This window comes from Hemitrygon akajei, chromosome 11, assembly GCF_048418815.1.
Source record: "Hemitrygon akajei chromosome 11, sHemAka1.3, whole genome shotgun sequence".
NCBI lineage: Eukaryota > Metazoa > Chordata > Chondrichthyes > Myliobatiformes > Dasyatidae > Hemitrygon > Hemitrygon akajei.
In genome coordinates this window covers 73625234-73651459 of record NC_133134.1, presented here as the reverse complement: position 1 = coordinate 73651459, position 26226 = coordinate 73625234, and the positions used below count along the sequence as shown (strand labels likewise).

Here is a 26226-nt window from a genome sequence, read left to right as displayed (position 1 = left end):
TGCGTTGGCAACATTGAAGGGACTGAGCAGCAACCTTTCCATCCCGCAGTTCAAGACCCTGAGGACTGGGCTGTTCCGCACGTCAGCTGACACAGTGCCAAGTCTGCCATTGGTCAACAACTTCAGAAAGGCCCAGCCAGTCGGGAACCGGCGAGTCAAGGCCTCGTTCCCTGTGGGTGAGTTCCCTATGCTTTTTCCTTTAAAAAAAAAGTTTATTCATGAGCAAAACACTATACAGTAATCAGGACTGCACAAGACCTTAACACACAGGGGCAGAATTAGGCCATTTGGCCCATCAATCCGCTCGAACATTCCATCGCGGCTGATTTACTTTCCCTCTCAACCCCATTCCTCGAGAAGACTACAAGACATGGGAGCAGGGTACCTTTCCACCCATTATTCATAAGTTATTTACACACTCAAGCTCAGGGACGGTGGGGCACAGGCAGTCTGAACCCTGGTCTGCCCACCACCTGGGCCTGTGAATGGCCAGTTCCCCTGTGCCCAAGGAGTGACCCTCTCCCCTACTTGCCAGGTGACTGTAGATCAGGAAGCTGATGTGAGGCGATTCCCCCCAAGCTGGGATGTGGGGTACTTCAGGGGAAGAAAGCAAGGTTAAAAAAGGACACTGCATACTCCCCCAGGCTGAGAGTGAAGAGTACTTCAGGGGAAATAGGGCGAGTCTGCAAAGAGCACCTCAAAGCACGGGTAGATCGTGGGGAGAGAATCTCTGCTGATATTATCTCTTCCCTGTAGGTTGGGCTGTCCACTTTCGGAAGGCAGTCCAAAAGCTTCTGAAGATGCTGTCAGTGAAACTGCACTGAGCGTCGGGCTCTCCTCCAGTGGGAGCGCTCCCTGGTTGCTCCGAAGATGCCCCAATTGTGGGGGAAGAACACTCTCAGCAGACAGTGATCTCGCCCTGTCTCAGGAGGAGTGTTTCAGGCTCGTCGGTGGATACAGTGAAGCTCCGCTCTTTCTTCCCCCACCCCCAACCTCCCCCCTCCCCATCAACACAGCCACAGCTTCATTTGTCATCTCTGGATCCAACGATGTGGACACTCCTCTAGCCTGCCCTACCCACCCTTGACCTGTTCACCTTAAACTCTCCAATCTCATTCTGTGCAAATAATGCCTGCTTGGTCACCTCCCCTTGTACCTCCCCGTCTCACAATGCTACCAGGAACCCCTTACGCTCCAATAGGGCACCACAGTCACAATGATGCTCGTACAGCTCGGGCTGTTCTGAGTTCAATTCCGGTGCCACCTGTAAGGAGTTTCTCTGTTCTCCCCGTGAATCGCAGTCCAGTTGACAAACCGGCCAGTAGGTCAATTGGTCACTGTAAATTGCCCTGCGATTAGGCTCGAGTTAAATAGGTGGGTTGTTGGGCTGAAAAGGCCTGTTCCATGTTGTATCTCTAAATAATATCTGAGTTGTGTCTCAGAGCTCTGGAATTTCCCTTCGAGTCTCTCTACCTCACTTTCTCTCTTTAAGATGCTTCTTAAATCTTACCCTTTTATGGCCACCTGCCCCAGTATCTCCCCATGCGTCTGATAGAGTTGGTCAATGTTCCAGTGAAATAGATTTATAAATGTCACTCTGAGCTTTATAAAAGTAATCCTCCATTGAGTCATCACCCCAATCCTCGGATCTCTCTCGCTATACCCACACCTTGCTCCCTCTCACCTGCACCGTCACCCCTCCAGGTTAAGCTTCAGTTCCCCCAGAAATTGAAATTTAAATGAAAACACTAGGTAAAAGTAGTTTAATGTTAATAAAAAATATACTTTACACTTGGAGTATTGTGTTCACATCTAATTGCCCCATTATAGGGAGGATGTGGAAGTTATAGAGGGTGCAGAGGAGATTTAGCAAGATGCTGCCTGGATTAGGGAGCATGTCTTTTGAGGATAGGTTGAGAGAGCTGGGGCTTTCCTCTCTGGAGTCAAGGAGCATGAGAAATGATGATACAGGTGGACAAGATAAGAGGCAGAGGTGAGTGGAAACCCAGAGACCTTTTTGCCAGGGTGGGAATGGCTAACACAAGGGGCATAATTTTACAATGATTGGAGGAAAGTATACTGGGCTAGTCAGAGGTAGTTCTTCTCCCCCCCTTTACACAGATTGGTGGATGTGTGGAACACACTGCCAGGCAGATACATTGGGGACATTTAAGAGACTCATAGATGAAACAAAATGGAGGGCAATGTGGGAGGGAAAGGTTAGACTGATCTTACAGTAGGTTAAAGGGCTAGCACCACATTGTGGGGCTGAAGGGCCTGTACTGTCCTATGTCCAACCTGCTGAGTACTTCCAGTGATTTCTGTTTAACAGCTAACCAAGTGATTAGAGGCAGTCACTTGTTAACATTACAAAGCCAGGGGCAAACCTCCCGGCCGGGCCTAACCGGAGAGTAGCAGGAAGTCTGCGTGTGGGAGGGAGGGAACAACGATCCTTCTCAGCCTTGGGACCATAGCGACAGCAGGCAACTCACACACAAAGCAAAAACTCCCAAAAAGTAACAAAAAATATTGTAGATATATTTTAAACGAAATATTAAATGCTCCGAGTACAGGTATGCACTTTTACATAGAATCCAGTCACGTGGTGCGGTACCCAAATGTAAAGACGTCACCACTCTTGTATTGAGACTTGCAGCAAGGGAGCTGGGCGTAGAAGCCCAGGAGAACCTGCTTAACACAGAGGATTATATTATTTCTTTACAGCCTCGAGGAAGGTTTTCATTCCCCTTTACACATCTGGTCACAACACCCACCACTGGGTACTTCTGAAGCTTCAGATGGGGACAGGGCAGGCATTTTGAAAGTAGGATCCGTCCCAGGGCAGACTCATTCTGTGCCTGCAGAGGCCAAGTCTTCCTAGGTCTCATATCTCATTGGATACGGGATGGGGGGGGGGGGGGGGGGGGGGAGTTAACACTGTCCTGAGCACTGTTGCAATACCACAACTTAACGGAGCTGGGAGGTAGGGGAAGTAGGATAGGTGGAATGCCTCCCCCTGTGCTTTGCAGCCACCATCCCCTACCCCTAACAGTCAAAGAGCCACTGTGGGTCCACGAACAGCCTTTCGGGGCTGTTAAATGTGATGGCGGGCATTTCTTGTGGCAGATGCTGGACACACAGACACACACACCTCCCTCTCAGCTTTCTAGCACAACTTGCTGCTGGAAGAAAAGTGAGGCAAGTTTTACCTTCAGGTGGAATCCAGGGGGTAAAGTCTGGCCAGGGGGATGTTGCTGGAAGGATGGTCACAAAAACTCGGCCTGGACTGTGGTGAGGAGGCAGGGTAGCCCCTGATGTCCTCTCGCTCCAGAGAGGGAATGGGATGGTGACACTCAAAACCGAGGACCACAAAGTACAAACTTTTCCTCTCAACCTCGGAACAGAATCTATAAGCAGCCTGGCTTTTCCACAAGCTTGAACCAGGACATGAACAGTAGTCAAAGTTTAAAAAGAAAATAAATAATCAGACAAACGTTGGGTTGTGCTGTGGAGTTCAAACCAAAAGTCTCAGTGTGCTCAGTAGGCGACTTGCCTTCTCCCTAACCGTCACACTTTCTCCTTCCAGCGGTAACCAGGGTCCAGGAGGCTCCCCGCCAAACCGGCAGACACTGTCTGCGTCCATATGTCCCTCAGGGAGGTAGGCGTCAGTGTCCGAGGAAGAGGAGGTGAGAGGGTGGGGAGTGAGGCAAGGACAAGTCCGGAGGGCAGACGAGGATGGTGTTCAGGACCTCTTGCTCCCACCTTCAGTCCTCCACAGGCGATTGAAGACTCGAGTATACCAGAACATGAGGGTTGGAATGCTGCTGGCCTGGAAGACACAAACAATGGGGGCCATGAGACCGCAGGACACAGGAGCACAATTAAACCTTTCAGCCCATCAAGTCTGCTCCACTATTTCATCATGGCTGACTAATGATTCCTCTCAACCCCATTCTCCTGCCTTCTCCCCATAACCTTTGACACCCTGACTAATCAAGGACTTATCAACCTCTGCTTTAAATACACTCAATGACTTGGCCTCCATAGCTGCCTGCGGCAATGAATTCCATAGATTCACTACTCTGGCTAAATAAATTCCTCCTCATCTCTGTTGTAAATGGATGTCCCTCTATCCTGAGGCTGTGCCCTCTGGTCCAAGACTCACCCACTACCGGAAAAACCCATAGGGTCAAACATCACCGAGTGAACGAACAGGACATCACAGGAATGTGACACGTGTGCTGTCCATGGTGTCAATTTAAACTGCCACAAGAGCCACTGAGTTACACAATAGAGATTAAACTTTATTTACCACATGTACATCAAAACATACAGTGAAATATGTTGTTCGCATCAACGACCAACATAATATAAGGATGTGCTGGGGGCAGCCTGCAAGTATCAGCACACATTCCAGCACCTACACAGCATGTCTACCGTCTTCAACAGAGACAAAAACTACACACACACTCACTCACTACCCCCCCAACCCAGACCTAAATGGTCAACCCCTTGGATCCAGGCACCCATGCCCAGATCTACCCTTTCAGTCCCCTGTGGATTGTTTTAAACAGGTCACTCCACCCCTTGTTCTACTAAAGTACAATCTCAGTCTGCTTAATTTCTCAAGCGGACAACACTCCCCTTTCTGTTCCATCCACCAAAACCAGAATTTCCTAGTGGCCAACCAGTTTAATTCCTATCCCCAGTCCTGTTCCGACATGGTCACGATGAGGCCACCCTCAGGGTGAAGCAGCAACACCTCGTATTTCACCTGGGTCACCTCCGACTTGATGGCAATGAATATCAATTTCTACAAACCCTGGTAATTTCCCCCCACTTCTCTTTTTCCCTACTCTGGTCACTTACCCCTTCTCACCTCCCCTTGTGCCCCTCCTTCTTCCCTTTTCCATGGTCCACTCTCTTCTCTCAGATTCTCTTCACTTTTCACCTGGCTCCACCTATCATTTTCTAGCTATCCTCCTTCCACCCCCCCCCCAGCACCCCACCTTTCTAGTTTAGCTTCTTTCCCCTTCCTTTCCAGCCCTGAAGAACGGTCTCAGCCAGGAACGTCGACTGTTCATTTATTCCTGTAAAGAGATGACCAGAAATGGACACCTTGATCCAAGTGTTGTCTAACACAGGTTTTATAGAGCTCAACATTAGGATGTGGCCCTTTCACTCAATCGCTTGACTAATGAAGGGCAACACACCAATAAGGGCAGGGCCAGTGTATGTACCTACATGTAACACAGCGCCAGATGTTGTGTACCGATCCTCCAGCCGTGCAGTATGCCCACGCTCCCATGACAATCATGATGCCGTAAATCGGAACAAGGCTTCCCACATACCAGGGATTCAGGAACGTCTGGAAAAGACAAGAATTAGGTACAGGGAATCTCCCCTCAAACTTATTGATGCTACATTCTTAGAACACAGAATAGTACAGCACAGGCCCTTTGTCTTTCATCCACGTCCCCATCTAATGAAGACTCTCCCCAAGACCCCTTTCCAAACTCCCAGATGTCCTACTAATAAATCTATCTCAGGGGCAATTATTTAATTTAGAGATACCATGGGGAACAAGCCCTTCCAAATCAACAAACCACACCATCCAGTAACCCACCTATTTAACCCTGCCTAGTTTACAATGACCAATTAAATTTGACGTACTCTGGCTGAGGAGTTCCAAAGCTCAGAGAAGAGAGGGCCCACAGGTTTAAGTTGAGAGAGGAAAGATTTAAAAAGCGACCTGAGGGGCAACTTCTTCACATGGAGGGTGAAATGGTGCAGGTGGATACATTAACAGCATTCACAAAGACAAGTACAGAAAAGGATGAGAGTGACTTAAAGTAAATGGTGAGCACTTCGGTCGGCATGAGTGAGTCGGTTTCCACACTGTACGACTCCACAAAGTTCTTCCTTGTCAGAGTTGCATGGGAGACCACAGCTTCCATTTGCCTATCGGCATCAGCTTCAGGTTTATTGGCATTCAACCATACACACGTATACAACTAAATAGAAACCCCATTTCCAGAAAAGTTGGGATATTTTCCAAAATGCAATAAAAACAAAAATCTGTGATATGTTTCACATGAACCTTTATTTAACTGACAAAGTACAAAGAAAAGATTTTCAATAGTTTTACTGACCAACTTAATTGTATTTTGTAAATATACACAAATTTAGAATTTGATGGCTGCAACACAGCAAAAGTTGGGACAGAGGCATGTTTACCATGAGACTTCAGCTGCTCAACAGTCCGTGGTCTCCATTGTCTGATTCTCCTCTTCATGATGCACCATACATTTTCAATAGGAGATAGATCTGGACTGGCAGCAGGCCAGTCAAGCACACGCACTCTGTGTCTACAAAGCCACGCTGTTGTAGCCCATGCACAATGTGGTCTGGCATTGTCCTGCTGAAATAAGCATGGACGTCCCGGGAAGAGACGTCGCCTTGATGGCAACATATGTCTCTCTAAAATCCTAATATACACCTCAGAGTCAATGGTACCTTCACATACATGCAACTCACCCATGCCGTGGGCACTGATGCACCCCCCATACCATCACAGATGCTGGCTTTTGCACCTTTCGCTGATAACAATCAGGATGGTCGTTTTCATCTTTGGCACGGAGAACTCGACATCAGTTTTTTCTGAAAACTAGCTGAAATGTGGACTCATCTGACCACAGCACACGGTTCCACAGTCTTTCGGTCCATCGAGATGAGCTTGGGCCCAGAGAACTCACTGGCATTTCTGCATAGAGTTGATGTATGGCTTCCTCCTTGTGTAATACAGTTTCAAGTTGCATTTCTGGATGCAGCGACGGACTGTGTTAAGTGACAATGGTTTTCCGAAGTACTCCCGAGCCCAGGTGGCTATAATTGTCACAGTAGCATGACGGTTTCTTAGGCAGTGCCGCCTGAGGGCTTGAAGATCACGCACATTCAACAGTGGTTTCCGACCTTGCCCTTTACGCACTGAGATGTCTCTGAATTCTCTGAATCTTTTCACAATATTATGTACTGTAGATGTTGAAAGACCTAAATTCTCTGCAATCTTGTGTTGGGAAATGTTCCTTTTGAACTGACTAACAATTCTCTCACAAATTTTGGCACAAAGGGGTGAGTCACGACCCATCCTTGCTTGCAAAGACTGAGCCTTTGATGGACGCTACTTTTATACCCAGTCATGATACCTCACCTGCTACCAATTAGCCTGCTTAATGTGGAGTCTTCCAAACCGGTGTTACTTGAATATTCTGTGCACTTTTCAATCTTACTTTAACTCTGTCCCAACTTTTGCTGAGTGTGTTGCAGCCATCAAATTCTAAATTTGTGTACATTTACAAAATACAATTAAGTTGGTCAGTAAAACTATTGAAAATTTTTTCTTTGTACTTTTGTCAGATAAATAAAGGTTCACGTGAATGAATTAACATATCACAGATTTTTGTTTTTATTGCATTTTGGAAAATATCCCAACTTTTCTGGAAATGGGGTTTGTAAAATGTCATTCCTCCGGGGCCAAAGTGCAAAACACAGTATGTAAAGTTATGATCCAGCACGTACAGTCATAAAATATCAAGGCGGCACCGGTAAACCACGGTGACGTGTTGCAGGCTGCAAACAAAACAACTAAACTTACCTCTACTGAACTACTATTGCTGTAATCTGCAGCCTGTAATTTCTCTTTAAGCAACATACCTTTGAACTAGCAATTTCACGAACTTCAGAAGACTCGGCAGACTGAACACTCAGGCGGGCACATCACCTTTAAGCAGATGAAGGTACATTGCCATGGCAGGAAGAAAGGGAGCGAGGTGGATTCCAGGGAAGTTCCTCTACCCAGCATTCCGTTAGCAAGTGTACAGTCACTGGAGGACAAGACTGATGACCCAAGGGCAAGCCTGCTACGTTGCAGGAAAATGAGGAGCTGCTGTATTGTGTTTCACAGAGACATGGCTCAGTCCAAACACGCCACGTATCCGGAGGCTTCTCGACACATAGGATGAACTGAACTGCTGATTCAGAGAAGGCAGAAGCTAGGGAGGCCTGAGTTTAATGATCAGCTCTTTGTGGTGCTCAGATGCGGTAGTTTTGCTACACACGTTCCCTCAACCTGGAACATCGAGCAACTAAATGCCGACTGTTCTACTTACCAAGAGAGTTCTGTGATCCTGACCAGTTTACATACCTCCAAAAGGCAGACGAATTAGGCACTCAAATTGAATGCTGCCATCACCAAACATGAAACTGCCCACCTTGATGCATTTCAATTCATAGTTGGGGACTTCAATTAGGCTTGTTTGAAGAAATCTATGCCCAATTATCATCAGCATAGAACCTGCAGCACCAGGGTCCCAACTCAGTAGACCACTGGTATACAACCATTCCATGCCAGACCACATTACAGAAAACCAGATCACTTGGCTGCCCTTCTTCTACCTGCAAACACGCAGAGGCTAAAGAGCAAGGCTCCAGAGATATAGAAGAAAGAGGTAGAGAGTGTGCCCCACAAAATTAGAGTCTTCCCCAATCAGAAGCCCCTGATGAACTATGAGATCTGTAATCTGCTGAGTGAGGGCCAGGTTAGCAGCATTCGAGTCTGGCAACCAGGTAAGGCACAAGAAGTCCAAGTATGCTCCTGGATAGCCACCTAATGCACATGGTGGCAATTCTGAACCAACTTGAATCATAGCAGCTGTAACAAGGCTTGAATAGTATCACCCCTTACAGAGTTAAACAAGCAACATAGGTGATGAAAAGGCTTTGCTCCCAGAGGAGCTTAATGCCTGATACTCCCGCACTTTCACCACCAAAACAAGGAGGAATCTTCATGAACCCAGCCACAGCTCCTGAGACTTCAGTACAAGGCCAGCCCAAGAGCCCAGAGGAGGTACCAAAGACCTGTGCCGATGAACTGACTGCAGTGTTTACTTCAGCAGTCTGAGTTTCATGCAGGTTTTAACTATTCTGGTGCCCAGGGGCAACATGGGAAACTGCCTTAATAACTATCATCCAGTAACACTTGTGTCCACTGTGCTGAACTGCTTTGAGAGGTTCCTGATGAAACATATCAACTCCTGCCTGAGAATCACCTTGGATATGCTCCAATTTGCCTCCTGGCAGAAAAGGTCGACGGCAGATACTGGCTCTTCACTCAACCTTGGAACACCTGGACAGCAAAGATGGAAACACCACAATGTTCTTCACCAACCACAGTTAGGCATAAAATCCCCTCAAAACTAATCAATAAACTTCAAGACCTTGGCATCAATACTCCCTTGTGCAATTGGATCCTTGATTTCTTCATTTACAGACCCCCGTCGGTTCGGACGAGCAACATCCCCTCTACAATCTCCCTCGGCGTAGGTGCATCACAAGGCTGGGTGCTCTACCCGCTTTATATTGCGTGGCTAAGCACAGCTCCAATGCCATATTTCAGCAAGACATCTGAAACTTCAAACAAATTTCTATGTGTGGTGGAGAGTTTATTGACTGCTTGCATCGTGGCCTGGTAGATAAACACCAATGCCCTTGAACTAAAAATCCTACGGGGGGGGGGGATACAGCCCAATCTATCATACAGTTAAAGCCCCCACCCCCCCACCATTCAGCACATCTCCACACTTCATACAGGTAAAGCCCCCCCACCATTCAGAACATCTCCACACTTCATACAGGTAAAGCCCCCCCACCATTCAGAACATCTCCACACTTCATACAGGTAAAGCCCCCCCCCTCCATTCAGAACATCTCCACACTTCTCCAGCCCTGTAGCAGGAAAATAGCATCCATTATCAAGGACTCCCACCATCTACACCATGTTGTTGTCTCACTGCTGCCATCAGGAAGGTGGTACAGGAGCCTCAGGGCCCACACCACCAGGTTCAGGATCAGTTATTACCCCTCAACCATCTGGCTCCTAAGCCAAAGGGGATAATTTCACAAAACTTCACTTGCTCCATCACTAAACTGTTTCCACAGCCAATGGACTCACTTTCATGGACTCTTCATCTAATGTTCTTGATCCTCATCACTATTTATTTGTTATTTTCTCTTTTATGTTTGCAGAGTTTGTAGTTTTTTGCACATTGCTTGTCTGTCTGTCGGTTGCCGTCTTCGATTGATTCTCTGGTGTTTCGGGGATTTACCGTGATTGCCCGCCATGAGATGAATGTCAGGGTTGTAAATGGTAACAGACATATTTCCATAATAAAGCAACACACACACACAAAATGCTGGAGGAACTCAGCAGGCCAGGCGGCATCCATGGAAAACAGTACAGTCGGCTTTTTGGGCTGAGACCCTTTGGCAGGACTGGAGAGAAAAAGATGAGGAACAGATTTAAAAGGTGAGGGAGGAGAGAGGGAAACACAAGGTGATAGGTGAAATGGGGAAGGGGGGAGGGATGAAATAAAGTGCTGGGAAGTTGTTTGGTGAAAGAGATACAGAGCTGGAGAAGGGAGCGTCTGATAGGAGAGGACAGAAGGCCACGGAAGAAAGAAAAGAGGAGGATCACCAGAAGGAGTCGACGGGCAGGCAAGGAGATAAGGTGAGAGGGAAAGTGGGGGGAGGGACAGATGTGCTTGGTGGTGGGATCTCTTTAGAGATGGAAGTTACAGGGACACAGAGGTTGGTGGGGTGGTAGGGTGGTGAAATGGAAGAGATGCGATTGAGGGCAGCATTGAAGGTGGAGGAAGGGAAGCCCCTTTCTTTGAAAAAGGAGGACATCTCCTTCATTCTAGAATTGGAAGCCTCATCCTGAGAGCAGATGTGGTGGAGACTGAGGAATTGAGGGAAAGGAATGGAGCTTTTAACAAGTAACGGGATGGGAAGAGGTATAGTCTAGTTAGCTGTGAGAGTCCGTGGGTTTATAATAGGCATGAGTAGATAAGCTGTCTCCAGAGGCAGGGACAGAGGGAGTTTAAATGGGAGGGAGGGGTCAGGTAAATTTGAGGACAGGTGGAAGTTAGAGGCAAAGTTGGTGACGTTGGCAAGTTCAGCATGTGTAGAGAAAGCAGCACCAATGCAGTTGTCGATGTAGCGTGGGAAAAGTGAGGGAAAAGTGAGGGATCGACACTAGGTGTGGTTTGGAACATTGGCAGATCCATGTAACCGACAAAAAGGCAGGCATAGCAGGCACCCATGCGAGTGCCCATGGCTACACCTTTTGTTTGAAGGAAGTGGGAGGAGCTAAAGGAGAAATTAAGGGCAAGGACAATTTCACTAAAAGGAGAGTGGTGGTGGAGGGGAACTGGCTGGGTCCGGTGTCCAGAAAGAAACGGAGAGCTTTGGGGCCTTCCTGATGGGGGGTCGGAGGTGTATAGGGACAATAATAGTGAAAATAAGATGGGGGCCAGGGAACTTTAGATATTCACTTTGAAACTAATATTAGCACAAGTCCTCGAGTGGCATGGCTGGAGATTGACAAGTGCATGGTTATGCAAGGTAGTACAAATGTTACTGACACTCATAACAAAACAGGCAGCATTGTAAATATATGAAACAGCATCATTAAGAGACAAAGTGACCAGTGCAGATGAAAATGTGTCTGAGTTGGGGGGGTGGGGAGGAGGCAGCAGGGCTTTCAGAAAGGGTGTGGGTGACAGTAGGGTGCTAACTTTGTCCATGCTCTATGAACCTTTCACCTAGGGCTTTACTGGGAGTTTATTAATAAATTTAAAGATATAGCACAGTAACAGGCCCTACTGACCCATTAAGCACACGCTGTCCAATTACACCAGAACCTACTAACTCTACATCTTCGGAATAAAGTTATAGAGTCTTACAAAAGTACACCACAGAACAGGCCTTTTGGCCCATCTAGTCCATACCAAACCACTTAAACTGACTACAACCATCGAACCGCACCCGGACCATAGCCCTCCATGCCCTGACCTTCCATGTACCAATCCAAACTTCTCTTAAGCATTAAAATAGAGCTTGCATGCACCACTAGTACTGGGAACTCATTCCACACTCTCACAACCGTCTGAGTGAAGAAGTTTCCCCTCATGTTCCCATTAACTTTTCACCTTTCACCCTTAACCCATGACCTCTATTTGTAGTCCCACCCAACCTTAGTGGAAAAAACCTATTTGCATTTACCCATCTATACCCCTCATATCCCTTTCAAATACCCCTTACAAATCTATCCTCAATTTTCTATGTTCCAAGGAATAAAAACCACATGATATAGGGGCAAAATTAGGCCATTTGGTCTGTTGAGTCTGCTCCACCATTTCATCAAGCTAATCCATTTTCCTATCAGCTCTAATCTCTTGCCTCCCCCCCCCACCCCCGTATTCCTTCATGCCCTGATCAATCCAGAATCTAACAACCTCTGCCTTAAATATACATAAAGATGACCTCCACAGATGCCTGTCAATGAATTCCACATTCATCTACTCTCTGGCTAAAGAAACTCTTCCTCATCTCTGTTCTAAAAGGACGCCTCTCTATTCTGAGGCTGCGACCTCCAGTATTGGACTCTCCCGCCACAGGAAACATCCTTTCTATATCCACTCTATCAAGGCCTTTCACCATTCGATGGGTGACCTCATTGAAACCTCTCATTCTTCTGAATTCTAGTGAATACAGGCCGAGAGTCATCAAATGCTCTTCACATGATAAGCTGTTTTTAACCCTGGAATAATTTTTGTGAACCTCCTTTGAGCCCTCTCCAGTTTCAGCAAATCCTTTCCAAGATAACGGGCCCAAAACTGTTCACAGTACTCCAAGTGAGGCCTCACCAGTGCTTTATAAAGATTCAGCATTACATCCTTGCTTTTATGTTCTAGTCCTCTTGAAAGATTGTTAACGTTGCATTTGCCCTCCTCACCACAGACTCAACCCGCAAATTTACCTTTAGGGAATCCTGCACGAGGACTCCCAAGTCCCTTTGCACCTCTGTTATTTGTATTTTCTCTCCATTTAGAAAATAGTCAACCTTTTCATTTCTACCAAAGTGCATAACCATGTACTTCCTGACACAGTATTCCATCTGCCATTTATTCGCCTTTCTCCTGATCTGTTTTAAATCCTTATGTAGCTTCCCCATTTCCTCAAACCTGCCTGCCCTTCCACATAGCTTCAGGCCATCTGCAAACTTGGCAGCAAATCATCCAAATCACTGACACTTAATGTAGAGAACCGGTCCCTGTGGAACACCAGCAGCCAACTAGAAAAGGCTCCCTTTGTTCCTATTCTTTGCCTGCTGCCAATCATCTACACTAGGATTTTTACTGCAACACCATGGGCTCATAGCCTAATGTGTGGCACTTTGTCAAAAGCCTTCTGAAAATCCAAGTACACAACTTCAATCAATTTTCCTTCATCTATCCTGCCTGTTATTTCCTCAAAAAAAATTCAAGTTTCCCTTGAGGAAACCATGTGGACTACGGCCTATTTTGTCACGCGCCTCCAAGTACCCCGAAACCACGTCCTTAACAATCGACTCCAACATCTCCCCGACCACTGAGGTCAGACTAACTGGCCTACAGTCTTCTGGTTTATTTTTAGCGCCTTTCTTAAACAGTGGAGCAACACTGGCTACCCTCCAATCCTCCAGCACCTCAGCTGTTGCTAAGAATGATTTATGGCCCCGGAAATTTCCGCACTAGCCTCCCATAGGATCCGAAGGGATACCCTGACATGCACTGGAGGTTTATCCAGCCTCAGACAGTAAACACCTCCTCCTCTGTAATCACTAGCCTCCCATAGGATCCGAAGGGATACCCTGACATGCACTGGAGGTTTATCCAGCCTCAGACAGTAAACACCTCCTCCTCTGTAATCCGTACAGGGTCCACAACCTTGATGCTGCTTTACCTCACTTCGATAGAGTTGGGATGCAATATTAAAATTGTACAAGGCATTGGTGAGGCCAAATTTGGAGTATTGTGTACAGTTCTGGTCACTGAATTATAGGAAAGATGTCAACAAAATAGAGAGAGTACAGAGAAGATTTACTAGAATGTTACCTGGGTTTCAGCACCGAAGTTACAGGGAAAGGTTGAACAAGTTAGGTCTTTATTCTTTGGAGCGTAGAAGGTTAAGGGGGGACTTGATAGAGGTATTTAAAATTATGAGGGGGATAAATAAAGTTGACGTGGATAGGCTTTTTCCATTGAGAGTAGGGGAGATTCAAATATGAGGACATGAGTTGAGAGTTAGGGGGCAAGAGTTTAGGGGTAACACGAGGGGGAATTTCTTTACTCAGAGAGTGGTAGCTGTGTGGAATGAGCTTCCAGTAGAAGTGGTAGAGGCAGGTTCGATATTGTCATTTAAAGTAAAGTTGGATAGGTATATGGACAGGAAAGGAATGGAGGGTTATGGGCTGAGTGCGGGCCAGTGGGACTAGGTGAGAGTGAGCGTTCGGCACGGACTAGAAGGGCCGAGATGGCCTGTTTCCGTGCCGTAATTGTTATATGGTTATTTTGGTCAGTGGGACTAGGTGAGAGTAAGCGTTCGGCACGGACTAGAAGGGCTGAGATGGCCTGTTTCTGTGCTGTAATTGTTATATGCTTATATAGACTGTGTCCATCTCCAGAGTTTAAAAAAAAGGTCCATTTAAGATCTTCCCCATCTCTTTTAGCCTCACACATGGATTACCATTCTGACCACCCAGAGGACTAATTTTGTCCCTTGCAATCCTTTTGGACATAACATATCTGTAAAATTCTTTAGGATTCTCCTTCACCTTGTCTGCTAAGGCAACCTCATGCCTTCTGTTAGCCCTTCTTTAAAACTCAGGAGGCTTCCAGTGACTGAGGCCAGTAATTGGGAGTTAATGTCTAGGGTGTTCAGAGGGACAAAGCTAGACAGTTGTATCATACTCCAACACAAGATGCTGGAAATCAGAGTAACACACAAATTGCTGGAGGAACTCAGCAGTTCCAGCAACATCTATAAAAATTAACAAACAGTTGATGTTTCAGCATCCTGAAAAGAGTTATGGCCTGAAACATGGACTGTTTATTCCCTTTCATGCATACTGTCTGACCTGCTGAGTGTGTCTGTGTGCGCGCGCTGCTCTGTATCATACCCTGTAATAAAGGGAGCCATCCAATTGCACTGCTCACAAAACTATAAACATCAGAGTACCGGTTAGAGCAGTCAGCTCATGCCAGATATTTGGACGATCTCCGTCAGTCAGGGGGAGGGAGGATGGGGTGGGGCACATACCCAATCATGAAGCCAGAACTCACCAGGCCAGAGGTCAGCATGTGGCTGGAAACGATCACAGCCAGCACCAGCCACTTCCCTTTCTCACAGGCGTCGAAGAACACCACTCCCCAGAACGTGTGCAGCAGGACCAAGGCCATGGTGAAGAATGCTGTGGGGGTAGGCAGGAATCACACAGTTAGACCGCGAATGGCTGACCCTCTCCCTCTCTCCTGGACAGCAAGAGAAACAGGAGCCAGGCGTACCAAACCTCCCACTCTCTCAGAGATGGGCAGCACAGAAACAGGCCTTTCAGCCCATCGATCGATGATCAACTCCCTCCCTCCCCACCCCACTCACCCGGGAGGCATTTAACAGCACCCAACCTGCAAGTTGCTGGGTTGTGGGGGAAAGTGGACCACCCAGGGGAAACCGTGTGATCACAGGGAGAATGTGCCACTCACCTGAAGTTAGGAAGAAATAGGGAGATCCCCCATGAATCCCAACCACTCCTGGCCCCAGTGAGTCAGACAGGACGTTGATGACGGAGAAGGCACCGCTGATGACTCCGAAGGCCAAGCCTGAAACTGCAGAGAGAGGAGTTGGAGTCAAGAGAAGGAGGAGTGTCAAGGCTGGAGGCAGAGAGGGAACAGCACAAAGCCACAGAGGGCCTAGAACTGAGGAATGGACTATGGGCTACTTCAGGTTACAAGAGGCCTGGAAAGGGTCATTCAGCTTTACATGAATACCCATGAACAGCCAAATGAAACAGCATTACTCTGTTGCAACACACAGTGCCAACAGTCACACATAGCACAAAGCACACATAGCAATTAGAAGACAGCAATAAAATATAGCCACACAAAAACAGTCCAAGTCCGTGAATTTTGCAGCAGTCTGCAGTCGAACACAATGCATCTTGTCCCAGCATATTGATGTAGTCACAGAGAGGGCAAGACAGCGGCTGTACTTTATTAGGAGTTTGAAGCATGTCAACAAATATGCTCAAAAACTTCTACAGTTGTATCATGGAGAGCATTCTGACAGGGTGTATCACTGTCTGGTATGGAGGGGCTACTGCACAGGACCGAAAGAAGCTGCAGAAGGTTGTAAATCTGGTCAGCTCCATCTTGGGCACTAGCCTACAAAATACCCAGGACATTTTTATGGAGCAGTGTCTCAGAAAGGTAGCGTCCATTATTAAGGACCTCCAGCACCCAGGGCATGCCCTTTTCTCACTGTTACCATCAGATAGGAGGTACAGAAGCCTGAAGACACACACTCAGCGATTCAGGAACAGCTTCTTCCCCTCTGCCATCCAATTCCTAAATGGACATTGAAACTTTGAACACTATCTCACTTTTTAATATACAGTATTTCTGTTTTTGCACATTAAAAAAATAATCTATTCAATATATGTAATTGATTTACTTGGTTATTTATTACGTGTTTTTAAAAAATTCTCTCTCTCTCTCTCTCTCTCTCTCTGCTAGATTGTGAATTTCACCTCCCATGCCGGTGATAATAACCTGATTCTGATTCTATCTTCTGCTGAGCAAACGCTGGGGGCAGCATCAACTCCAGCATGGATGTCACGCCACACCACCTCCACACTTCAGTGGAGCGACCGACTACAATGCATCCTCCTAGGCAGCTGCAAACAGGCGACACCACAGCTGGAGGCCTAGTCCTCGCTAGGCCCCAAGTTATGCAGCTCCCCTGCCATCTGTCAATAAACCAATTCCACACCACCAATGTCAGACAGGGTCTTGCAATCACAAGAAAAATGAATAAGACAATGACACGTCCTTCACATACTGATGCCTCTGTCGCAGGCAGCATCAGTTTCTCCGCTAATAAGCAACTCGCTGATGGGGGAAACCTATGGTTCTTAATGGCGAGCAGGGTCATAACAAAAGTTTTTTTAAAAAGACAATAATACCTTTGGTTGAACCCATAAATGCTGCTGTGTCCAAGCACGCCGCCATTTACCAGAAAGTGATATTTTCACAAAGCAAGCTTAAATCAGAATCACAATCAGGTTTTTTTTTTAATTTTGCAGATGCTGAAAACCAGAGCAACACACAAAATTCTGGAGGAACTCAGCAAGTCAGACAACATCTATGGAAATCAATAAACAGTCGGATCAACGTTTCAAGCCAAGGCTCTTCATCAGGGCCTACCCATCAAGACTGCTCTACCATTCAATCATGGCTGAATTATTATCCCTCTCAGTTCTTCTGCCTTTCCCCTGTAACATTTGATACCCTTACTAATCAAGAACCTATCAACCTCCACTTTAAATATACGAATGACTTGGTCTCCACAGCCGTCTATGACAATGACTTCCACAGATTCACTACCCTCTAGCTAGAGAAATACCTCCTCATCTCTATTCTAACAGGAATCTTTCTATTCTGAGACTGTGCCCTCTGGTCCTAATCACTCGAGTCGAGTATGATGTTCTCCTAGCAAAGGTATTATTCCCCTAATGGAGAATGTCTTTCTGTAACTTTGTTTAACACGGGGAGCATGGGCATCTTGACAGGCCAGGGTCAGTGTCCCGTACCATGGTGTGCAAGATGACTGGGACCCTTCGGTGCTGCAGCCTTCACTGCCATCATCTTCCACCGGCTCCACTGCTGAGGTCTTAGTTGGATCACTCATTGTCTGGAACATCCCCCCAACCCCTTGACCTTACTGCCACGGGTGACCCTATCAGGAGATCCAGATGGCATTGCTCTCGGGATCTCAAGAACTCAAACTCCTCCACATCAAGGTGATGGTCTTTGGAGAAGGGTCCTAGATTATCCCACTATTGGGAACATCTTTCCCATGTCAACTCCATCTAGGATTTTCAATAGGTTTTAAGGAGATCCCCCACCCCTCATTCTTCTGAACTCCTCACATGACAACCCTTCCATTCTCAGGACCCTCCAAGGCCAGGATATCTTTGGATGGGCATCTTGGTTTGAAGGGCCTGTTCTTGAGCTGTATGCCACCTTAGCTGACATGGACACAGAGGGTTGAATGTTCTCCAGTGATTCCTGGACTCACTGGATTTGGTTGCCAGTGAGGCTCAGCGGACACGACTACAACAAATGAGAAGCATTGATGGTGTGGAGAGTCAGAGGCTTTTTCCCCAAGGCTGAAATGGCTAGCACGAGAGGGCAAAGTTTTAAGGTGCTTGGGAGTAGGTACAGAGATGTCAGGGGAAAGTTGTTTGTTTGTATGTAACGCAGAAAGTGGCAAGTATGTGGAATGGGCTGCCGGCGACAGTGGTGGAGGTGGATACGATGGGGTCTTTTAAGAGACTCCTGGATGGATACATGGAACTTAGAAAAACAGAGGGCTATGGGTAACCCTAGGTAGTTCTAAGGTAAGGTCATGTTTGGCACAGTTTTGTGGGCCGAAGGGCCTGTATTGTGCTGTAGGCTTTCTATGTTTTTAAACTCCATTGCTACAGAACAACAGTATTGTGTTGGAGAGATCTTACCGTATGCCATCTGGCCAATGGAGATGGGAGATCGTCCGTCTTCACTTAAAGCCACCAGCCCCTGATCAGCTTTCCTGTTGACCAGAGAAACACCAGTGAAAAATTCTAGATTTTAGCATTGCCAGTTATCATGATGCACAGGACTTGAACAACAGGACCACTGGGTCAAATGGCAGCAACGTTGCTGGCACTACTGATGTTTCTAATAGTGGGGAGAGTCTACGACAAAAGGCACAGCCTCAGAATACAAAAACATCTCTTTACATTGGAGATTAGGAGGCTGGCAAAACCGTGGAATTCATTGCCACAGGCAACTGTGGAGGCCAGATCATTAGGCATATTTAAGGCAGTGGTTGATAGGTACTTGATTAGTCAGGGTGTCAAAGGTTACCGAGAGAAGGCAGGAGAATGGAGTTGATGGGGATAATATATCAACCACGATGGAATGACAGGACTGACTTGATGGGCCGAATGGCTTGGCCCCAGTGACACTCATTAATTTTTGCACTGCAGAAAAAACCCTATCTGCCTGCATCATGGCTTGGTGTGGCAACTGCTCTGGCCAAGACCGCTAGAAACTGGAAAGAGTTGTCAATTCAATCCTGTAAAGCTGCCTCCCCCTCCACTGACCCCACCTACACTTCCTGCTGCCTCAGCCAAGCATGAAGGACCCCATCCATCAGATCATTCTCCCTTCTCCCCTCTCCCATCAGACACAAGATACTAAAGACTGAAAATAAGTACCACCAGGCTCCAGGATAGTTTCCAACAGAGCAGCCAGTTGGGCACATATCCCCCTAAACATTTCCTATCTGCGTACCTGTCCAAGCGCCTTTTAATTTACTAATGTATCTGCTCTGACAGTTCATTCCAGATACTGACCATCCACTGGGTGAAGAAGTTGCCTCTCAGGTTCCTATTAAACCTCTGCTTTCCCTCTTTAAACCTGTTCCCTCCAGTTCCTGAATCAGATTTAATGTGACGCAGAGCAGACTCGATGGGCCAAATGGCCTACTCCTGCTCCCATGTCTAATGGTCTCTTAGACCACACCCCCACTAACTTCTCCTGTAATTCATTTCCATCAACCCTATTCAGGCTCTATCCCTCAATCACAAATTAACCCATCGACACCGCACGGGAGGAAACCAGAACACTGGGGAATGCCCACCCAGTCACAGGGAGAGCGTGCAAATGTCACACACACACAGCACCAGGACTGAAAATGGACTGATGGACGATGAGATTGGAGCAAAGCAGGATGAGAGGCGTCCTGAGAGAGGTGTACAAGAGGTGAAGATCAATTAGAGAGCCAGAGAATTTTTCATGGGGCAGAAATGAGGGGGCATAGTTTTGATTGGAAGAGGGTACACGGGGAATATCAGAAGCAAGATGTTTGTTGTTTTTTTTTTTAAAAAGTGCACACAGACAGAGCGCTGGGCGCTGGAAAGCCATTCCAGGAGTGGTGGCACATTTAGAGTCTCTTAGCACGTGGATGATAGAAAAGTGGAGGGCTATGTAGGAGGAAGGGTTAAAGTAGATGAAAAGATAGGCACAACAACGTGGGCTGAAAGGTCTCCTGAACCTTGGTGAATCACTACCGGCGTCTCACCTGGAAGTGGGACGGACACACACACTCAGTTTTGTTTTCTCTTTTATAGGCAAGTTGGATCCACTCTGATTTGAACTTACTTGAGCAGCTTGTAGTAGGCGAAGCGGAAGGCTTCCTGGAAGAGGACGGAGACGCCAGCACCCATGACCAGCAGCCCACGCTGCACGCTGGCATTGTCTTTATTGCTGAGCTGAACAGCCACGAACCAGAGCAGGGAGGAGAGGAGCAGGGACACCAGCCAAAAGAATGACCTATGGGTGAAAAGAGCACAGTTAGCACTAAGGCACACAACAGTCACAAGGACCAGGCTGCTCACATTCAAAGGTGAACATAGAGTGGAGGCCGATCAGCTCCTTGAGGTGGTTCTATTGTGATGATCCAATCTTGGTTGACACCACCAACTTGTTCTCCACCATTTACAACCAAGGAACGTTCTGACGCTCAAGTACACTGGGAACAGTGAAGATGGGCAAATAGGCCAGCATAGACACGGCAAGCCAAAGGGCTCATTTCCATGCCATACGACTATCAAATACCAGAGGACATCCATTCAAGGTGAGCACTGGGGGAGGAGGGTCATTTAAAGATGCATGCACAAACCTTTTCAAAGAAAAAAGCAGAGTGCACTGGAACAGTGGCAATTAAAAGGCATTTAGACGGACTTACAAATACGCAGGTGTTGTGATGGAAATAACTGGTTCTTTGAGTCTCAACAGTAGAGGCCTGGACACGCACAGTTTTAATAATAAGGAATTTATTTACAAAGGGAAGTCGGATCAACACAAGCAACACACACAATACACAGAAAGCGGTGTGGGGACAGGGTACAGTTACACAAACAAAGAACAAGGGAAAAGCACTACAACAGCTATCCCCCTTGACCTTGGATAGCTGCGGCTCCCTTACCAGGACAAACGATAGACATTGGGTCCCTCCCAACTAATCAATGCACACCTAAATTATTGGTCACCTTAATTGGATTATCTCGCCCAGCCCCATGCTATAAAAGGTGAGACATGTGCCTGGCTCGGTCTCTCTTACAGACCACCTCATTGAAGGTAAGTGCATTGATTTATGTTTGGGAAGGACCATGTGGTGTGTCCTCCGACCAGCCAGGTGGCAGTGCGTCTGTCACGTGGCCAGTATCTCTGGGTACAGCAGGGAACAGACTGATGGAGTGGAGATGCATCTTGTACAGGGAGAACCAGAGAGTCAAGGACTTGGGGTCATGTCTAGTGCAAACACAATGGGCTGAAGGACCTCTCCCTGTGCTGTACAACTCCATTACTAAGATCAAGGGAGATGCAAGTAGGCTTCCAGTAAAAGAAGGCAAGGTGTGTAGAACAAAAATGTCTGTGATAAGATGAGTGGGGATGGCGAAATGGGGACAAGAACAGCAAATGAAGATTTATTTCCTCTGGGAAAGGTCTTGCACCATGAAAATGGTGAAACTGGACTGAGAGTCGCAAACACAAGAGATTATGCAGATGCTGAGAATCCAGAATAATGAACAAAACGCTGGAGGAACTCAGGAAGTCAGGCAGCATCTATGAAAATGAATAGTCAACATCTTGGGCCAGGATCCTTCATCAGGACTGAAAAGGAAGGGGGGGGGGGGGAGATGCCAGAATAAAAAGGCAGAGGGAGGGAAAGGAGGACAAGCTTAAAGGTGAATAGTAAAGCACGGTTGGTGCAGGGGGGGGGTGAAGTAAGAAGTTGGGAGGTGAGAGGTGGAGAAGGCAAAGAATCTGAGAAAAAGGAATCTGATAGGAGAGGGGCACCAAGGGGAGGTGATAGCCAAGTAAGGAGAGGTGGTAACAGGCAAGAGGAAAGGGAGGGGCAAAAAAATGTAGAAGTTGGAGAAATCATGTTCATGCCATCAGACTAGAGGCCACCTTGACAGAATAGGAGGCATTGCTCTTCCCAATTGAGAGTGGACTCATTGTGGCAGAAGACCATGGGCTGACGTGTCAGAACGGGAATGAGGATAGGAATTAAAATGGTTGGCTATCTACTTCTTGCAGATGGAGTGGAGATATTTGACAAAGCAGTGCCCCAATTTACATAGGGTCTCACCAAAGAGGAGGACAGATAGTTTAGTGACAGAAACAATGATACATTATAGTACAACTCAAGGTGACTGAAAATACTTTACAGAAGGCCAGTGTGAAATGGCAAAGCTGCAACTTTAAAACCATGAACAAAAAATATAAAATTACTTAGATAGATACTTTATTCATCCCCATGGGGAAATTCAACATTTTTTCCAATGTCCCATACACTTGTTGTAGCAAAACTAATTACATACAATACTTAACTCAGTAGAAATATGATATGCATCTAAATCACTCTCTCAAAAAGCATTAATAATAGCTTTTAAAAAGTTCTTAAGTAGTTTACTTAAATACATTAAATACAATCAACCCCGGCACTTTAACATATCTTACTCCTGGCGGTTGAATTGTAAAGCCTAATGGCATTGGGGAGTATTGACCTCTTCATCCTGTCTGAGGAGCATTGCATCGATAGCAACCTGTCGCTGAAACTGCTTCTCTGTCTCTGGATGGTGCTATGTAGAGGATGTTCAGGGTTTTCCATAATTGACCGTAGCCTACTCAGCGCCCTTCGCTCAGCTACCGATGTTATACTCTCCAGTACTTTGCCCACGACAGAGCCCGCCTTCCTTACCAGCTTATTAAGACGTGAGGCGTCCCTCTTCTTAATGCTGCCTCCCCAACACGCCACCACAAAGAAGAGGGCGCTCTCCACAACTGACCTATAGAACATCTTCAGCATCTCACTACAGACATTGAGTGACGCCAACCTTCTAAGGAAGTACAGTCGACTCTGTGCCTTCCTGCACAAGGCATCTGTGTTGACAGTCCAGTCTAGCTTCTCGTCTAACTGTACTCCCAGATACTTGTAGGTCTTAACCTGCTCCACACATTCTCCATTAATGATCACTGGCTCCATATGAGGCCTAGATCTCCTAAAGTCCACCACCATCTCCTTGGTCTTGGTGATATTGAGACGCAGGTAGTTTGAGTTGCACCATATCACAAAGTCCTGTATCAGTTTCCTATACTCCTCCTCCTGTCCATTCCTGACACACCCCACTATGGCCGTGTCGTCAGCGAACTTCTGCACATGGCAGGACTCCGAGTTATATTGAAAGTCTGATGTGTACAGGGTGAACAGGACCGGAGAGAGTACGGTCCCCTGCGGCGCTCCTGTGCTGCTGACCACCGTGTCAGACCTACAGTCTCCCAACCGCACATACTGAGGTCTATCTGTCAAGTAGTCCACTATCCAATCCACCATGTCACTTAACAGAAAGGAGCAAACATTCCAAAACACTTTCCTTGTGTATGTTCCGGAACAAATGATCCATTAACCCATTTGAATGCGTTATAAGACTCTTTAAAAAGTGAAACCAAACAACACAGGTGAGAGCAGGGCTTCACTCCCAGATGCACTCAAAGTTTTCCATGTTCGCTTTGACTGTCAAAACATAGAGGAACCATCACAAACTCCCACAGCCCCCAAGGACCCTGTGATTTCAGTGTCAGGCCAGCATGAGAGCATCCTTCAAGAGGGTAAACCCATGAAAAGCATCTGGCCCAGATGGGGTACCTCACTGATCAACTGGCTGGAATATTTACTGATATCCTTAACCTCTCGTTTCAGCAGTCTGAGGTAGCCACCTGCTTCAAGCAGGCTTTAATTACACAATTGCCTAAGAATGTAGTAACTTTCCTCATAACTACCGTCCTGTAGCAATAACAAAGTGCTCAGTCTCAGATGGTGGCAAGAGGGTGTCCAGGAGCAAGATAACCAGCTGGTGGAGTGGTGTTGCAGCAACAACCTTACACTCAATGTCAGTGAGACCACATAAAACTGATTGTGGACTTCAGAACGGGTAAGACAAGGGAACACACACCAGTCTTCTGATCCCTCTTGGAAGTGGAGAGAGGTTCCTAGGGGTCAGTATCAGTGAGGACCTAACCTGGATCTAACATATCGATGCAGCTATAAAGTGGCTATTTCACTAGGAGTATGAGGAGATTTGGTACGTCAACAAAAACACTCGGGTATTTCTATAGCTATATTGTGGAGTATTCTAACTGGCTGTATCACTGTCTAGAAGTGGGGGGGGGGGGGGCTACTGCACAGGATCGAAGCAAGCTGCAAAGAGTTGTAAAATTAGTCTGCTCCATCTTGGGCACCAGCTTCTGTAGTAGCCAGGATATCTTTAAGGAGCAGAAAGGTAGCATCCATCGTTAAGGACCTCCACCACCCAACATCTGCCCTCTTCTCATTGCTACCATCAGGAAGGAGGTACAGAAGCCTGAAGGCTCACACTCAATGACTGAGGAACAGCTTCTTCCCCTCTGCCATCTGATTTCTGAATGGATATTAAACCCACAAACACTACCTCAGTACAGCACAGCAGTATCTCAAATCCCTTAAAAATCTGCAAAGTTTCAGCATAACATCTAAAACTTTGACTAACTTCTATAAATACGTGGAGGACAATAATTTGTCTGGGTGCATCACAGCCTGGTACAGAAACACCAGTGCCCCGGAATGGAAAATCCTAGAAAATGCAGTGGATACGGCCCAGTCCATTACAGGTAAAGCTCTCTCCACTTCTACACGGAGCATTACCAGCATCCATCAAAGACCCCAACCACCCAGGTCACACTGTCACTATCAGGAAGGAGGTACAGGAACCTCAGGACCACACCATCAGGTTCAGAAACAGTTATTACCCTCAAGCACCATGCTCCTGAACCAAAGGGGATAACCCATCATTGAAATGTCCCCACGACCTATGGATTCACTTTTTAAGGATTCTTCATCTCATGCTCCTGACATTTATTTATTTATTTTTGCATTTGTAGTTGATTTTTTTGCACCCTGTTGGTACAGGCTTTTAATGATTCTATTTCATTTCTTGGATTTACTGTGTATGCCCGCAAGAAAATAAATCTCGGGATTGTAGACTGTGACATACATGTTGTACACCAATCTCAAATAGCCCCATGAAAATCATCATCTTGCTGACAGCTGGCACCTATTAAAGCCTTAAAATGTAGCACTTCAAAGTAATCCTTTAGTCCGGAGAACTGATACCACCTCAGTAAGTGAGATGGCCGCACTAGGTGAGGGAAGGTACCTCTAACACCTTTAAATTGAGTCACAGGAGAGATGGTCAGCCAGATAGTCTCCTCCCCTTTCCCACCACCAGTGTTAGGGAAGAGTCACCTTTCATCAACAAAACACCTATCTTTTACCAAATTAGGTATACCCTTTAAGCACAGTGGTCAATCCCTTTAACAAGGGCATCTCAAAAATCAGAATCAGAAGTATTATCACTTCTTGTATGACATGAAGTTTGCTTTTCCTTACAGCAGCAGTACAATGCAAAGACACAAAAATTACTACGTTACCAAATCGATAGTGCAAATAGGAAACAGAAGTAGAACTTCAAACCCCAGATAGGACCTCCCATTCCCTGAAGGAGAAGAGGACCATCTCCCCTGAGAGCCCAGGGGTGAAGGTCCCGTCCCCATGCCTCCGAGCCCAGGGGAGAGTGAAGATCGCGTCCCACCCCATCACTCACAGCCCATGGGAGGGTGATTGCCCCGTCCTCGTCCCATCCCAGGGTTGAAGGTCCTGTCTGCCGAACCCAACTGACCCCATTCGATTCCTTTAAGGGTTGGCCTGAGTCGCGAAGGGGGTAGGCTTCAAGCCTCACTCACCCGGCTACCAGGATAATGACTCGCAGCGGATCACCGAACACAGTGGTCAGTAGCAACCCCAGCGCTGGCCCAAAGGCGATGAAGCTACAACCAAAGAACATAGCAGCGCCCATCTCGCTAAGGCACTGGCCACCGACCGGACATTTAAATCGCCAATAGCAGGCGTCCAGGGCAGAGG

The 26226-nt window shown here is 46.8% G+C and overlaps 2 protein-coding genes across 3 annotated transcripts in view; one reads left to right on the top strand and one right to left on the bottom strand.

The window, feature by feature from the left end:
- LOC140735714 (carbonic anhydrase 14-like) overlaps positions 1–1794 on the top strand; it is a 26046-nt gene extending 24252 nt beyond the window's left edge. For both annotated transcript variants that reach the window (XM_073061128.1, XM_073061129.1), the window contains exons 8-9: positions 50–176; positions 757–1794. In XM_073061128.1, the coding sequence (XP_072917229.1) occupies positions 50–176; positions 757–824 (195 nt within the window). In that variant the 3' untranslated portion in view covers positions 825–1794. The remainder of the gene's footprint in view (positions 1–49; positions 177–756) is intronic.
- Positions 1749–26226, bottom strand: LOC140735715 (gamma-secretase subunit APH-1A-like). The gene is made up of 7 exons (XM_073061130.1): positions 26049–26226; positions 20364–20534; positions 18674–18747; positions 15642–15764; positions 15222–15349; positions 5245–5368; positions 1749–3829 (listed from the first exon to the last, which is right to left on the bottom strand). The coding sequence occupies exons 1-7, from the start codon at positions 26159–26161 to the stop codon at positions 3765–3767; spliced, it is 798 nt and encodes a 265-aa protein (XP_072917231.1). The 5' UTR covers positions 26162–26226; the 3' UTR covers positions 1749–3764.